Source organism: Guillardia theta (assembly GCF_000315625.1).
Source record: "Guillardia theta CCMP2712 unplaced genomic scaffold GUITHscaffold_36, whole genome shotgun sequence".
NCBI classification, from domain to species: Eukaryota; class Cryptophyceae; order Pyrenomonadales; family Geminigeraceae; genus Guillardia; species Guillardia theta.
Window position 1 is genome coordinate 251,144 of NW_005434638.1, and position 15,592 is coordinate 266,735.

The 15,592-nt window shown below is 51.8% G+C and overlaps 4 protein-coding genes across 4 annotated transcripts; 2 read left to right on the plus strand and 2 right to left on the minus strand.

The window, feature by feature from the left end:
- Positions 1-377: 377 nt before the first annotated feature.
- Positions 378-5,842, minus strand: GUITHDRAFT_139133 (hypothetical protein; the record flags this gene model as incomplete). Its single annotated transcript, XM_005832132.1, has 7 exons — positions 378-433; positions 535-2,994; positions 3,457-3,669; positions 3,704-3,746; positions 3,899-4,309; positions 5,288-5,383; positions 5,522-5,842. The coding sequence occupies 7 exons, from the start codon at positions 5,840-5,842 to the stop codon at positions 378-380; spliced, it is 3,600 nt and encodes a 1,199-aa protein (XP_005832189.1).
- Positions 5,843-7,086: 1,244 nt separating this feature from the next.
- GUITHDRAFT_108851 (hypothetical protein) lies at positions 7,087-7,497 on the plus strand (the record flags this gene model as incomplete). Its single annotated transcript, XM_005832133.1, has 1 exon — positions 7,087-7,497. One exon carries the CDS (start codon positions 7,087-7,089, stop codon positions 7,495-7,497), a length of 411 nt encoding a protein of 136 aa, XP_005832190.1.
- A 1,112-nt stretch (positions 7,498-8,609) lies between these two features.
- GUITHDRAFT_139134 (hypothetical protein) lies at positions 8,610-12,443 on the plus strand (the record flags this gene model as incomplete). Its single annotated transcript, XM_005832134.1, has 13 exons — positions 8,610-9,719; positions 9,772-9,944; positions 10,028-10,103; positions 10,228-10,263; positions 10,291-10,482; positions 10,672-10,730; positions 10,762-10,783; positions 10,807-10,878; positions 11,062-11,196; positions 11,287-11,361; positions 11,648-11,762; positions 11,921-11,990; positions 12,050-12,443. 13 exons carry the CDS (start codon positions 8,610-8,612, stop codon positions 12,441-12,443), a joined length of 2,529 nt encoding a protein of 842 aa, XP_005832191.1.
- Positions 12,444-13,277: 834 nt separating this feature from the next.
- GUITHDRAFT_108853 (hypothetical protein) lies at positions 13,278-15,368 on the minus strand (the record flags this gene model as incomplete). The annotated part of the gene is made up of 9 exons (XM_005832135.1): positions 13,278-13,443; positions 13,590-13,645; positions 13,694-13,771; positions 13,919-13,993; positions 14,038-14,081; positions 14,134-14,194; positions 14,243-14,304; positions 14,350-14,464; positions 14,586-15,368. 9 exons carry the CDS (start codon positions 15,366-15,368, stop codon positions 13,278-13,280), a joined length of 1,440 nt encoding a protein of 479 aa, XP_005832192.1.
- Between the last annotated feature and the right edge of the window lie 224 nt (positions 15,369-15,592).

Sequence of the window (15,592 nt, forward strand, 5' to 3'; positions counted from 1 at the left end):
CGAAGAAACTTAGATTAGCATACAGGAATTCAAGCTGAATGTTATAGTAAACATCCGTTGACCTTCCGAAGTCGTACGTCCCGCTGCTCTCCCTCCCCCCGTCTAGACTGCTCCAGTGATCCAAGATCAGCTCGTTGTCTACCCACATCTTCACCCGCTCGCTCCCGCTCCCTACTCGCCCGTAGAAAGTGTACACCTCCCCTCGCTCTGCCTTGATGAAACCAGCCCACTTTGAAAAGATTGTTCCATTCAGGAGCATGCCGCTTGCATTGTTCTCTAAGTGATAAGAAGATTGCACGGAGACAACTTGAGGCAGAAACAAGGAACCGGAAGACTGATAGTAAGTTGCCCAGAGCCCTGAATCATCCGGCAAACTCTTAAAGTAGCCTGAATATTGAAACACCAGTGGTTGATTCACTGTAATTTGCGAGTCCTGAACAAGAAATCTCTGAGAGTAAAGAGTCAGAAAGGGAGAATTGCCAGCGACTGTGTTCGCTGTGAAGACATCGACCTTCAAACAACCATCCTTTGCACCTTCCAAATTCAACACCCGCAACCCGCTCTTCTCTGTTAAGGCTGCACCATAGATCTCTCCATCGTGTATATCAGAGGATAGCACCCTTGTATCTCCAAAGAACTTTGACATGATAGTCAGATTTCTGTCAGGAGACGGGTTTCCGTAAGCGTCGTTGATGAAAATCGAGAAAGTGGATTGAGCCCCAGCGGTAGCGAGGGTCAAGTACATCCCTTGAGCTAGACAAGCCCCAGTGCATGCTGCTGAAGGGTTGACAGTCAAGTTCTGTGGGAAACCCTGAAAGAGCCCCTGAGCAATGAACGCTGAAGACGGAACCAGGGAAAAGGCGGCTCCTCCTACCTGCCATTGAAGCTCCAGATCATAATTTGCCGCGCACCGAACGTTCGCTTCTACTCTGATGGGATAGAAGGATGAAGTCGTAGGAAACGTGTAAGGGAACCTCACTTCAAGACTTGCCAATGACGACCATGAGTCAACAAGCAATTGATCATCTATCCACAGGCGCATCCTCTCTTCAATGCTATTTGCTTTCAAGGAGAAGTTGTACGTCTGTCCTAATACGGGGACAATCGATCCTTGATATCTGAAGCTGAAGGATTGACCTCTGAGCAGATTGCTTCCTGTCGGAACTCCATTGCAACTACAAACAGATCTAGTGCAAAGGTTGACGTTGGGCACTCCTTCTACCAGTGATGCTTTTGGCGAAGTAAGGTTAAGACTCTGATAGTACGTCGCTGACAGACTTCCAGGATAGAGAAAGGACACATCGACATCGTAACGTCCTGCATGGGTCAACAGATATGAAATGCTGCAGTCTGCTGAGGTTGAAACAGACTGATTCTGATAGTCATACGCAGCTTGAGAGATCTGAAAATAACGCGAATATTCACACGTATCGATACTGTTTCCATACTGGTCTCTCGTCCTCACAGCAAACTGTGACAGCGTTCCAGCAGTTGTCAGCGACAATTCATTGCCGTATGCTTGAGACAATGTGGGACTGCTGATAGACGGGTTGACAGTAGTCTTGTATGGACTAGCATTGATGGGATAGGAGAAGAAGAGATTGTTGGAGGTGATCGAAACAAAACCTTCAGTCACCAGCGCATTCTTCCATCGCAATGATAGTCCGCTACTCAATGTTGAAGTGGAGTAGTCGGCTTCAAAGTAGAACAGACTGGTCGATTTGAACGTGTAGTTTGACTGCAAAGTTAAAGATTGCAAGCTGTCCCACTGGTCCACGAAGATGAAGTTATCAATCCAAATGCGTACACGATCATTGACTGACAACAACGTCAACTCAAAGGTCCGTGAAAGACTCGATGAAATCTGAAGGAATCCTGTCAAATGGGCATTCAAACTATTCCAATCGGAAGGGATTTCCAGGTTTGACACGTTGAAAGACAGAGAACTCAACGACTGTGTGATCGTTGCTACCGAATCAGCAGATGAAACAGCCGCCGTGATGCCTCCAACTTCTGTCAACGAACAGAATATGTTGTAAGAGCCTGCGATGTTGACATTTTGGATGATGAAAGCCCACAAACCAGCAGAGAAGTAGGACGCTGTGCTTCTGACAGCTTTTGCAGACTTTGTCTCGATTGCAAACTCAACGATAATCTGATTGGTAATGGCTGAATTAAGATCGTTGCCATAACTGTCTTTCGTCTGAACGTAAAGAATGGAAATCAGTCCTGCTGTTTGCACACCCAAGGCTTGCCCTGACACCGTAGACATAGATGCACAGACAGAAGACGGTAAAACTTGGACTGAAAACGGACTGTCTCCTATGGAGGCAAGAAAGACGAGTTGTTCTGGATCGACGACTTGTCTATCAAAGCCGCTACCACTCCAATCGAGCTCCAAATAGAAAACTCCAGTGACATAAAAGTATTCGATCACGACTTCATACAGATTGGAAGTAGCCAAGTAAAACTGCTGATTGATGACAAGAGGTGATGTGGGTAGAAAGCTGTCAAACAATGTCATACCATTGAAGTACAACCTTGTAGGTGAAGAACTGTTGACATAGATGGTATACATCCCTGACACCTTGGGCTTCAAGAACCCTCTCTTCCTTCCACCATAATATCCCGACAAGGCTGGAAGCTGTGAATCTTGGGTAGATGCTAAGATAGGAGTAGTGAAAAACCGATCGCTGTAATATGTGGAAGACAATCCACCGGAAAGCAACAGATAATATGATACTAGGAAGGATCCCTTCTGATTGATGGAGACTGAGAATGACTGTAATGAAGTGTTGTAGAGCATAGAAGAGGTATCGTATTCGCGGAGAACAATCGTTTCACCAGGTACATCGTTCTGGAACGAGTCCTGGACAACGATTGAAAGTTTTGATGGGGTCCCTGCTGTCATGAGCGTCAGGCCGGACCCGAGCAATTGACTCTTAGAGGCGCACACAGGAGCAGGCACTATCTCGACTGATGTTTCAGAGATTCCTACTGGAGCGCAAGCGTAAAAAACATTCCCACTCACTCGCCAAGACTGACTTGAACCAGTGGTGATAGACAATGACGAGATGTTGGTGCTGTTGCTATATTGTTGAAATTCTGATCTGATGCTCAAGTATTCGTTCGTCGTCCCTCCAAAGTCGTACGTCCCGCTGCTCTCCCTCCCCCCGTCTAGACTGCTCCAGTGATCCAAGATCAGCTCGTTGTCTACCCACACCTTCACCCGCTCGCTCCCGCTCCCTACCCGCCCGTAGAAAGTGTACACCTCCCTTCCCTCCGGCCGCATGAAGCCTCCCCACCGTATGCTGAAGCCCGCGTAGTTGGATATGCTCGAGCCGGGGGGAGGGGAGCCAGGGGCTGCGGAGAAGTCCATGTCGGGGACGGGAGCAGACTTGACAGCGAAGGCGGGGTCAAGGTCGGGAGAGTCGTAGTAGGTGGCAGATAAGATACCAGGAGTCAAAATACAGTTGACCACTCGTCCGTATCCAGCTTTAGTGGCATTATACACGATGACGGAGCTGCCGTTGACTTGGATAAGCGTTCCTCTCACATCCTTGACGCCAGCCACGGAATACACCAGAATCATATCGAAGATGACGTCATTGAGGTTTATAGGATTCATGTACGAGTCGTATGCTGCAATTGTGAATGGGCTTGACTGCCCTGCAGTTGCTATAGTAAGAGCGTTTCCAAATACCTGTGAGAACCTTGAATTGACTCCCGAAGGATGAACCGAACATCTGATGGGACTATCGATGGTTAATATGCCATTGAAGCTGATAAACATTTCATAGGTTCCAGAGGAAGTCAAGAGATATTTTACAGTAGTCGCAGGAGAATTCACCCCCGGGTCTTGAGCTGGGAAAGAAATTTGGTCGGTTGAAGAACCAACCTTTGAAGCGTTGAGCTGCATATTCGAATATGAGATGGAGACTTCGTTTCCGTGTTCGTCGAATGAAAACACAGTGAATTGAGATGAGATGCCTGCTGTGGCGATGGATAATCCGTCACCAACCGTACGAAAGGACGAGACTGAAGCGACGTTCGGAGAGATGTTTATCTGAAAAGGGCTGCCGTGGACGTGAAATCCTTCGTAGCGACAGAATACCGTAAATGTCCCCGCTATTGTAGATATTGTCGCTACATCCAAATGATCCCATGCTTGACTTTCAGAAGCCAAGATGTTGTATATCCTGTTGCTGACGGAATGCCTCGCTGTAATTTCAAAACTATCTAGAGATGCTTGTGTAGGATTTTGATATTTGTCTCGGACTTTGATGGTCATTTGTATTTGATCTCCGGCCTTGAAACTCATATCATCATTCAGCGAGAGAAGACAATTGTGGGCATGAGCCGAGCCCGGGATAATGATGAAGGTTGCTGAAGGCAAATTTCCAGATGGTGTGAATAATGTGAGAGGTTGGGAATAACTTAAAGCGAAAGACTTTGAAGAAAACGGATTGGATGCCTGATACTCTGACTTCATACTGAAGTATTCGTTCGTCGTCCCTCCAAAGTCGTACGTCCCGCTGCTCTCCCTCCCCCCGTCTAGACTGCTCCAGTGATCCAAGATCAGCTCGTTGTCTACCCACACCTTCACCCGCTCGCTCCCGCTCCCTACCCGCCCGTAGAAAGTGTACACCTCCCCTCCCTCCGGCCGCATGAAGCCTCCCCACCGTATGCTGAAGCCCGCGTAGTTGGATATGCTCGAGCCGGGGGGAGGGGAGCCAGGGGCTGCGGAGAAGTCCATGTCGGGGACGGGAGCAGACTTGACAGCGAAGGCGGGGTCAAGGTCGGGAGAGTCGTAGTAGGTGGCAGCAATGAGGTCAGAGGATAGAAAGAAATATTTGAGATCGTAGATTCCAGTTACATTGGGAGAGAGAAAATTGTATTGTAGTCCATCTGGCACAACTTCATGAGACATTGAAAGCGAGTAGACGGTAAAAGGAGTAGAAACCACGATCGTAAAGTTTTCTCCATCAACAGGGTTACCCCATGAGTCAAAGAATAATATTGTGGTGTTTACAGGAGAGGAGGGAAGGAGAAGCTTGGGAAACAGAGCAGCAGAGGACAGCAAAGGTGAAGGCCTTCCAGGAACAACCCATACAGGGCTGATGCGAAGGTCAATAACTGTTAGAATCAAGGAACCTGTCAGCAATTGAAGATTCATGCTTTCAGAGCTCCACAGAACTTCTAGTACTCGCCAATCGAACACGCTGACATTGAGACGGAAATCATTGATTTCGCTGTGATTGAGAAAAACAGATTGAGATCCCCCAACCTTGTACAGATCCTTGTTTATAGTCATGGCATATCCAGAGGTCATATCCAACCCGTCTGTCTTGATCTGAAATCGGTAATATCCTGAAACTATTGGCTGCAAATTAGCAGTCCAAGTCATCAGGTAAGGCAAAGTTTCAAGATCTTCCTTCAGGCATCTAGAAGACGGTAGGGAAAAGTTTCTGATTGGGTCGAGCAAGAGACCCGGAGATTCGGAGCTCGAATACAACGTTACTTTCATTCCAGGGACAGCTTTCCTGATTTCCAAGTCCATCGCGCCGGCTTTCTGCGGTGTTATTGACAACTCCATGTTCGAATTGGCCTCCATCGCGTAGTACAAGTCTTCTCCGGTGCTGGAGCCGCCTTTCAGTATAGCTGATACAACAGCACCTTCACGCATCAAGAATTCATCTTGGGAGCTGATGATGAGTGTAAACGGAGAACCTGCTGTCATCAAGATCCTTTCGGAGATGTTGTTCTCGGTGGAGCTGGCAAGAACTTTCCATTGCCAAGAGAGAATGAAAAGCACGAGAGCGATTCGCCGAGGAAGCGACATGGCGGGGGGCGAGCAGCTCAGGTGAGAGAGAGCGTCTCACCTCCCGCGCGGTCGGAGGCTGAGCACATGAGCGACAACCAGACGGATCGTGAGGATATCATGAGCGACAACGTCGAAAAAACAAATCAAACCGCTTAGTCAATTTGAAAAGTTTGAGAGCCGGACTCGGGACAGCCGGGCCGCCGCCCGGCCGGCGGCGGCCCCGGGCCGGACTTTGCGGACGGTCGGGCAGTGACGCACACTGAGCGACCGCACGCCGGCCCCTCGGACTCCGGAAGTCACACGGCTTTGGCATTGGACGGACCATCATCACGGTCACGTGTCAAGCCGCCGCGTCACGGACGGACTGTGAACTGAGGTTCACTGCCAAATTCCGAGCTCAGTTAGTCTGAGTTGTGCTGGAGCCCCCCCGGCCTCAAGTCGGATCTGGCCGCTCCCGGAGGCCCGGCGGCCGCGGGGCGCTCACGTGAGCCACTGACTCTCAGCACCCGGCATGTCAGTGTCCCCGGGCCCGGACCACACGTCCCCGGGCCCGGGCCACACTCCGGGACTCAGTGGGGAGTCTAAAAAATCAAAGTTAAGTTAAAAATCAGCACGAGGACAATCTTAACTTTGAGTAATAATCTGACAAGTAGAGGAGGCGTCACTTTCAAAGGGCCCCACCTGGAGTATCTCCGAAGTTCACTAACGCCTGCGCCATGGCTGGCCCCCAGATGCCAGGGGTGGGTCCTGAGTCCGCAACTGAAATGCAGCCCACCCGTACCCAAGCCTTGAAGGTGCAGTAGGATGATATGGTAGGGTTATATCATGTGAGGGGTGGCTGTGTTTGAAAAAGGAATGGTGCAGGGCAAGCATGGTGCGCGGGGAGAAAAGGAGAGCAGATGAGAGCTGTTTGGGAGATGATGCTGTCAAGCTTGTCTTCTTTCTGCTGTGTGGTAGATATCGTGTAACTTTTTCAGAGCGATGGGCACCTGCCCTGCAGCCTGCCCTGTCTGCTCTATACCTCACAGCTTCCTACCTCATTCCGCATTCTTTTGTTTGCTTTTCCCCTGCATTCACATTGTTCTACTCCTCCAACCCCTCCGCGTCTCTTCTATCTCTTTCAGTAGGAATGGTAAAACGGGGTCACGAGGGAGGAACATGAAAGGAAGCAGTCTAGAAGTTTCTCTGCTGATCCATACCGCAGGTCTCGGGATCTCGTCGACACGATGATCGGAGGATCCTGGCACTAGAGGAGGCTCGGAATGTTGAGATGCTTTGGGAGCCCGTCTCAAGTGAGACCGGAGAACGAGCAAACAGAGGAGGAGCTCGAGAAAGCAAAGAAAAAGATCTCGGAGCTGGAAGGGAAGCTGACGAGTTTGGCAAGAGAGAAAAAAGAGCTTCAGCTGGCGCTCCAGCAGGCGACTGTCAAGAACGCACCTGCCAGGCCAGAGAATGCTCGAGGATGGGAGAACGGAAACTATCAGACCTCGCACGACAGCAAGTTCGCAGTGAACAAGTTAGAAGTTGTGGGGGGCGATGGGAAGCCTCAGGCCATGTTAGGAAAGATCGAGGAGAGAGTGCAAGAAGGAACAAGTATATTGGGAGAGGAGCTGCTGAGGGACAAGACGAATGCCGAGCAGATATGTGATGCTTTGGCATGGCTCAGATTTTAGAGTATGATCTAAACAATGTTGTGGTATCGACTCGTCTCAGACACAGTTGCGACTTCCTTTGTCACCATGGATCCAAATCAAGCCTGTTCGAATTGGAATGTTCCATCAGCTCTGTGACTGTGTCAGCCTGTCACACGAGCACTGCTCTGAGAAGCTCCGGACACAGAACGGTTCGTTATGACTCCTGCCGAGTCAGTAAGGTGTGCACACCAACTGGACTTGGATTCAAGTGGAAGTCGAGCTCGAGCGCATCGGTAGTCAGTTGTGGACTAGTGTCTCTCAGAGAGCACCCGGGTGTGGCAGTTGAGATAGAGTAGTATCTCTCTAGGTGATCTCGCGAGGCTCCACTGACTGGCCATGGGTTCAGTGAGATGGGATGGTACATGTTCGGAGATGACGACCAGAGTTAGTTTTCCACTTGTTGGAAGTTGGCGACTGAGAAGTACTGATGAGGGGTTGTTGTCTAAGCCTTGTCATTCGGCCCCGCTGTACTTTCATTCCGACGCCTTGATCACACCCGCAATCATCCCAACATACTTTTGTAGTGTGACTTACCGTACTCAGTTTGATGACTCTAGTGCTTCTGCCCGGGCCCGGGGAACACTGGCGGCCTCGACGCGCGTACGGCACGGTAGTCATGCTGAGTGACTGTACTGTCTCGTGTTGATTAAGACCATTTGCTATTGCTATTGTCAACCACTGCATTCAAGTACCGGCGACCGTGACTCAGTGAGTAACGCCTTCCCGAAGTTCCGTGCACCAGTCCGTGCACCCGTGCACTGTCAAACGACTGGTCTGCCAGCAATCGCGGTTTCCAAGTTAAAATACAATTAGCTAAATCCTTTTAAACGTTCGTTGGAAAGTTTATGGTTCGCACAATGAGGGCGGGAGGTGACAGGGAGTGAGGGGATGAAGAGAGTCGATGACAGGCTTGTCACGCCTGAGAGGGAGTCAGCGGTAAGATGGGGCCTGATGCTCGGTACCTTGTGAGGAATCTGCTAATGAGTCCCTTACAAGTTGAGGCTACTTCATCCTTGACTGCGTCATTCTCGTTCTCGGCCCTTGAACAGTAAGTTACGGAAGTTTCTCGATAGCTAGTAGAAGCCACAGCGATGGAGAGTGACATTGTCGAGGAAGACGTAGATGACATATTCTTCCCCCCAGCGAAGCCGGTCAGAGCCGCTTCACGTCCAGCCCGCGCTGGTCGTCGAGCCATGTTAGCTTCTTCGGACGAACAGGATGATTCGGGTGCAGGAGATCAACCCACGACGTATGGGAGCAGCATAGCACAACGAAATGATACAAGAGTGCAATCAGAGGAAACGGCTGCAGACAAAGGAACAGGGTCTTCCGGTTACTCCGCCAGTCTTGGGAGTTATAATCCCTCGAATCGGAGACGGAGAAACTTCTTGTTGGGCGGCTTGATAAACAAGGACCCTGACAATGATGACGATGGCAAGGAGAATGTCGTTGACAACTCAGAAAGCAACGTTTCATCTGAGAGGCAAGAAAAACTACGACCGAGCTTCTCCTCATCGCCGCAACCTGGGCAGGACAACAATTACAGTCAAGACAGGACCAACCCAACCTCCTATCAACAGCAAGATTCTGCTCCATCACGATCGCCTGGGCCTGGTGCACAGGCTCCATCGTTCATGGGGAGAGATGCGAGCAATGCGGTTGTGCAACCTGCACAGTATAGTGGCTCTGTTGATCCGCCTCAGTCCTCCAAGCCGAACTTTCCTTTGATGCAGAATGCGAACGCAGCGGAGTCGAAGCAAGGATCGATGAGCAACGGGATGATGATGGGTGTTGGGCTCAACTCTATGGCTGCGCCTTCCTCCATGCCAGCGAAAGGAGGCTTCAAGTTCAAGTTCGGGGGGAAGGGAGTGGAGCTTCCGTCGGCAGGGGGGATGATGGCGATCCACGAGGAGAGAGGTCAAAACACTCAGGGAGAGGATCAAAGTCTACAAGGAAACCGACACATGTCCTCGTCTCCCTCAGCTGTTGGACCTTCTGTGCGATCCTCCCACCAGTCTCATCACAGTTTCGCCCCGTCCAGGTCGGAGGAGAGTTCGATCTCCCCAGAGACCTCCAAGCCGAAGCACAGGCGGGACGGAGATGTGAAATCGTTCAAGAGCGATCGGCTGAGACTGTTGGAGGAAGAGCTGAACGCGCTGGAAGTCACCCAGAAGCTTTCAAATGCTTACGTAGATGACAAGGTATGATTGGACGGATGAGCACTGTTCGAATGAAGTGACATGCTGGTCTTAGGGACAAGATCTGAAGACGAAGCAGAGGAAGATGAATGAACCAAGATCTGCTGAGATTGACGTCCAGGCAAAGGTGGACACAGGTCTTCGACATGGAAACGATTCAGAGAGCATCAAGGCGGAGTTGCTGAAAGCTTACAAGCAAGCCGAGGAATACAGGAGGCAGTGCGAGAGGTAGAATTTGCTCTTCCTCCCTTTCTACTTCTCCTTCTCTTTCGATCGGCCGAACGATGGGCTGATTGACTGCTTCTCTGAAGGTATAAAACACAGCTTGATCAATTCACAAACGCATATGATGAGATAGCAAGACTGAAGAATCTTGTTGCAGAGAAGGTGAACTATCCCATCTGTTCCTCTCCTGATCACCCCTACCGATACATCCCATGAACCTTTCCATGAACTTGCTCTGCTTCTTGTACCCTCCTTCCATCCTCTCCCTCTCCTCTTGCTTTCCTAGGCTTGCCCTCTTCTCTCTCGACTGACGTCTGTGCAGGTGAAAGTGATCTCGATCCTAGAAAAGGAAAGGAGCTCGTTGAACAAGGTACATCGCCAGTACCAGAAGGAGTACAAGGGGCAGGAGACACTGGAGGCAGAGCATGCGGAGAGGATGCGGAGGCTGAACGAGGAGCTGAGGGTCTCCAAGGCAAGAGTCGCCAAGTACAAAGAGATTCATGCTGAGCTCGAGTCGCAACTCACCAAGGCAGAAGACAAGGTGCCGACTACGACCTGCTGCTGCTGCTGCTGCTGCTGCTGCTGCTGCTGCTTGAGGAAGCTGCCTACATGAAGCAGACCTGCTCTTGCGCATAGTTCTGCTCGTGCTTTCTTGCTGCTCTCGTTCTCCTCTTGCCGCTGCTTTCCTTCTCCTCCCCTCGCCCCTCTGCATCTGCTTACGATCCATCAGAGTCGAGATCTGGATCAAAAGAATCGACAACTCCGGGAGAAGCTCCGGGCAGTGACGGGGTCAGACAAACTTTCCTTCGATCCTATCAAGGCTAGCGATGCTGGAGCAGGAGGTGGAGGGTGATGGCTGATGCAGGTCAAGGCGCAGCTGGAGGAGAAGGATGCGTTGATCAAGAAGCTGGAACATGACAACCTTGTGTTGAAGAGGGTGAGAGGACTTCGTTTCCTACTACCTTTCTGCTCCCTGCTCCCTATTCCCCCCTCCCTTCTCCCTCCTCCGCGATCCTTGCTTCCAATTCCATGCACATTCCTCCCTCGTTCTCAAATTCCCATTCCGAACTCTTCTTTTCTTCCCCCTTCAACTTGCCAGCTCTCTTACGTGGATGGTCAGGTTGCTGAAAGCTCTGAAAAGAAGCTCAAGGCAAAATCGAAGGAGCAGGCGGTGGGAAACCAGGACCTGCGGGAGCACTGCAAGTTCTTGGAGGAGGAGATCGAGAACAAGAACCGTGAGCTGCGCGAGAGTCAGGTGAGGCAGGTTGAGGAGTAGTGTTAGAGACACGCCGATCGTTGATGGTTGTTACCCTCGGCGGATATTCTTTTGACTTTTCCTCTCCAGGTCATCATCAAGAAGCAGCAGTCACAGCTGAAGAGGATGCGGTTGGACTTCAACAGCCTGCAGAAGTTGAATCAGGTCAACTGGTGTGAGCTGGGATGAAACTCTCCTTGACTTGTTTCCTCCCCTCAGGATCGAATCAAGCTCGATGCAATATTAGATGAGGTTGCCCCCACCACCTTTTACCTTACCCCTCCCTCCTCCCTATACCCGTCTCTCTCGTGCCCTCTCATTGCTCCGTCCTCTCCTCCTCGTCCTCCTCGTCCTCGTCCTCCTCCTCCTCGTCCTCCTCCTCGTCCTCGTCCTCGTCCTCCTCCTCCTCCTCCTCCTCCTCCTCCTCGCCTGAGCCAAGCGCTTTGTCCAGCCGATTGAAGATAATGAGAGCGGCAACACATTCCTCACTGGAATAGATCGATACGGCAGAAACTTACAATCGCACCCCCCGGACTCTGCGAACATGCAGATGGATGCAGAGTTCTGTAAGAACCTTGTTGCTGTCAGTGCTCTTCCTCTCCTACTTGCTGTCTCCTCGCTTTCTGTCTCCCTGCAGCCCCCGCGTCTCCTTCCTTGGCAGGCTCCTGCTCCTGTCTCCTCCTCTTTGCCCGTATCTTCCTCAGCCAACTCACCGCCTTCGCAGATCGACATTCTTCTGCCGGCTCCAAGAGCACGAGCGAGGCTGATTCGGACGCGAGATCTGACAGATCGAGGTGACTTCAACACTGAGGAAGAGAGGAGGAGGAGGAGATGAGATCATGGCCCCTCACAGGCAGCAGAGCCGCAAGAAGGTGATGGCCAAGAAGGGCAGGCCGGGAGAGAAGAAGAGGAGGAGCAAGGTTGTCAACGAGAACAACGAGATGGTCCGGCTGGACGATGGGTGGAAGGAGGAGAGAGGAGGGAACAAGGCGCAGAGAAAGCCGATCACGCCGGCAGACATGGCAGGCAAGCTGGACTGGTCAAAGTTTCTCAACGGCTGCTTGACTCGCTCGCAGGACTTTACAGCAAGAACAAGAAGATCCCAACTCTCAAGATCGACGATGACGTCTCAGACCGGTCTGCTCGGCCTCCTGGCTGTCATGCTGCTGTTTCATCCTCACCTGCAGCAGGAAGTCGATGACCTACGAGTCCTTACTGAGCCCGGATGCCAGGAAGGCGTTGGATGATGCCAGAAGTTGGCGGTCAAAACAGCACAGGTGACAATTGTTGATTTCTCCTCGGATAAAGTTAGATGCCTCCCGTACTCTGATCTGATGCTTTTCTTCTGTTTCGTCGTGTCCTCCCTCTTCTCTTGTTCACTGCTCTGATCCGAACTCACATGTTCCTCTGCAGTCTCGATGGGAACGAAGACAATCACGGTTGGCATCCCCGTCTGCTCCCCTTGGATGTGATCCTCGTTGCAGATGTGGGGTCAGAAGATGGTTCGGAGCCAGAGGACGATGATGAGCCGAAGGAATCCGCGAGGGTGAGAGGAGGAGAAGGAGGAGGAGGCTGATAGTTGATCGCTGACATGTGTAGCAGACCGAACAAGCTTACGAGGACGAAGACTTCGAGGAGATGAGTGTAGCTGACTCGCAAAGGAGTGCTCGTGTACATAACAATCAAGATGAGGTGAGTCGAGATGGAGGGATGACCAGTGACAAGTCCAGAGAGAATGTGCTGTTGTTGGTGGAGGTGTAAAGTGATGCGAGGAGCAAGTGAACTCTGTTGATTGGTCTAGATTCTGCCTTGTTGTCTAGTCTTGTTCTGTCATGTTTGCACTGTTCTCACCTGTATTTTGACAGGAGTCGGTAGAAGAGGATATGGACATGTTGTTGGCAGGGCTAACAGAAGGAAACTAATCATTATGTACATTATTCTTTGATACTTGAAATCAATAAATTCAACTCCTCTCCTCTCCTCTCCTCTCCTCTCCTCTCCTCTCCTCTCCTCTCCTCTCCTCTCCTCTCCTCTCCTCTCCTCTCCTCTCCTCTCCTCTCCTCTCCTCTCCTCTCCTCTCCTCATGTCTCCTCTCCTTCCCTCTCCATTCTCTCTGCTCCCCGTCCTTCCTTCTCATCTCGTTTCTCATCCTGATTCAACGCACCGTCGATCAGTTTCTGCAATCGCTGGATGCACGCAGCAACAATCTCAATGAGGCCCTGCACATAGTTGGAGGCGAATATCGCCCTGTTCGAGGGAAGAGAAAAGAAGAATCAGAAAACAGGAGGAGGAGGAGGGGAGGGGGAGGGACAGGAATTCAGGGTAAGGAGCAGGAGAAAGATGAGGAGGAGGCGGGAGCGGAGGATGAGCAGAGGAAGAGGTTGACGAACAACCTGCTCCCTGGGAGCTTGGAAAGATCCAACTTGTCCAACTTCTCAAGTTTCACTTCCTTGGAGGAACTCAGTTGCTCGTCAAGTCACAGTCTGAGGTATCAAACCTGCATCTCCTTCAGCTCTTCGAGCATCTCCGGGTAAATCCTGATGGGCTGACCCTTCTCGATCTCTGCAAGGTCTTCCTGCACATGCGGGGAGGAGCAGCGGGCAGCGATGGAAGAAGGATTCGAGAGGGGAGGGGAGAGGAGGGGAGGAGAGGAGAGGGAAGAGGAGGGGAGGGGAGAGGAGGAGGAGGACGAAGAGCAGAATGAATGAGACGTCAGGGAGACCGGATCACAAGTAAAGGGGGGAAGAAAAGAAGCAACCTCGTCTGACAGCAAGATGGCGATATTTGAGATGTTATCCTGAAACATGTGAGTCTTTCTCGGCACAAGGAAAGCTGAACAACCATCGAGATCCCGGTCGGGATATCCATCGAAATGTAGAAAGTTTCTGAGAGCAAGCAACATCGTCACTATCTGCCTCTTGAACTAGGAGATCTGACTTGTCAAGATGCGATTCTCCTCCGGAATGACGGTGAGGATGTGATCTTTCAGCAGGCTCATCTTCACTCTTCCATCAGAACGCTTTCGAACGCACTGACAGACGACAACCTTTCTCTTGAACATGTCAGGATCCGATTCCACACAAGAGAACCTCGAAGCTGCAGAGTGCTCTGATCAGAACAACCCAGCCATCGACGTCAAATGTTTCAACTCACCCAGCTTGTCTGCGGGGTTGTCTTCGAGTGCAAACCCGTATGCAAACATGAGCTCCTCATTCGACTTAGAGCTCCCGTAGTTGAAGAACAGCTGCTCCCCCTTCGCCATCTTCTTCTGTCCACGTCGTCACCTCCCCCCCTCCCTCCCCCCTCTCCCTCCCTCCCTCCCTCCCTCCCCCCCTCCCTCCCTCGCTCCTCCCCTCCCTCCCCTCCCTCCCTCCTCGCCTTCAGCTCACACTCGCTCTCAGAATGACGTGGGACTCGTCGCCTGATAGCTTGCAGGACGCAAGCGCGTCATGATTGATCAGATCCATCACGGGGAGGAAGCAAGGCAGAAGGTCCTCCTCCTCCCTCCCCAGCACGGCCCCAGCAGGCTTGACGAGGCCCTGGAGGAAGCATCGCTCGAGCACAACACTACGGCACCACATCATATCATCCCACGTCATCTCCTCTCCCAGCGAGAGCTCCTGGCACACCAACTTCATGTCTGACAGCTCTGACCGGGCTGACAGGGCGAGGTTGGTTCCTTCCAGCGCAGCTCGCTCCTCCTCTGGCCAGTTGAGGAAGTTCAGGCCCTTAGGAACCGTGAGCAGGTACTCATAGAGAGGATGCTGAGCGAGCCTCCTGGCCTTGAACAGCTCCCAGAGCAGGGGTAGGTGGAGCCTCTTGCTGACTTCCCCCATCCTCGCAGCATGCTCCTGAGGAACGGAGCGAAATCTCCGTTGCAGCTCCTCCTGCTGATGGCTTGGGAACGGCATGGTCTTGCACTTCTCCATCCTAGCCAGCTCCGCTCCCTCCTCCACATCTTCATCGCAGAACAGTCCCACCTCACACCCTCCTTCACAGTCGTACCCCTCCACATGTAACCGATCAAGGCAGGATACCTTCACTCTCACTCCTTCCACCATCTTGCGCATGCAGGAGTTCAGGAGCTCCACTCTCGTGCCCGCATGGCAGGGAACTTCCGCCATCGTCGCCAGCATGAGCAGCAGCAGTAGCGCCCCCGCGCTGACTGACATTGCGACCGGTGAAATCGGGAATCGGGAAAAATAGGAACTCGTTCAGGGAGGGTAAAATGGGGATTGGGAGGAGGCCGCTGGGAGGGAAGTGTTGAGGGAGAAGAGAGGAGGAGGAGGAGGAGCAGGCGAGGAGGAGGAGAAGGCGAGGAGGAAGAGGAGGAGGAGGAGGAGGAGGAGGAGGCGAGGAGGAGGAGGAGGAGGAGGAGGAAGACGAGGAAGGGGAA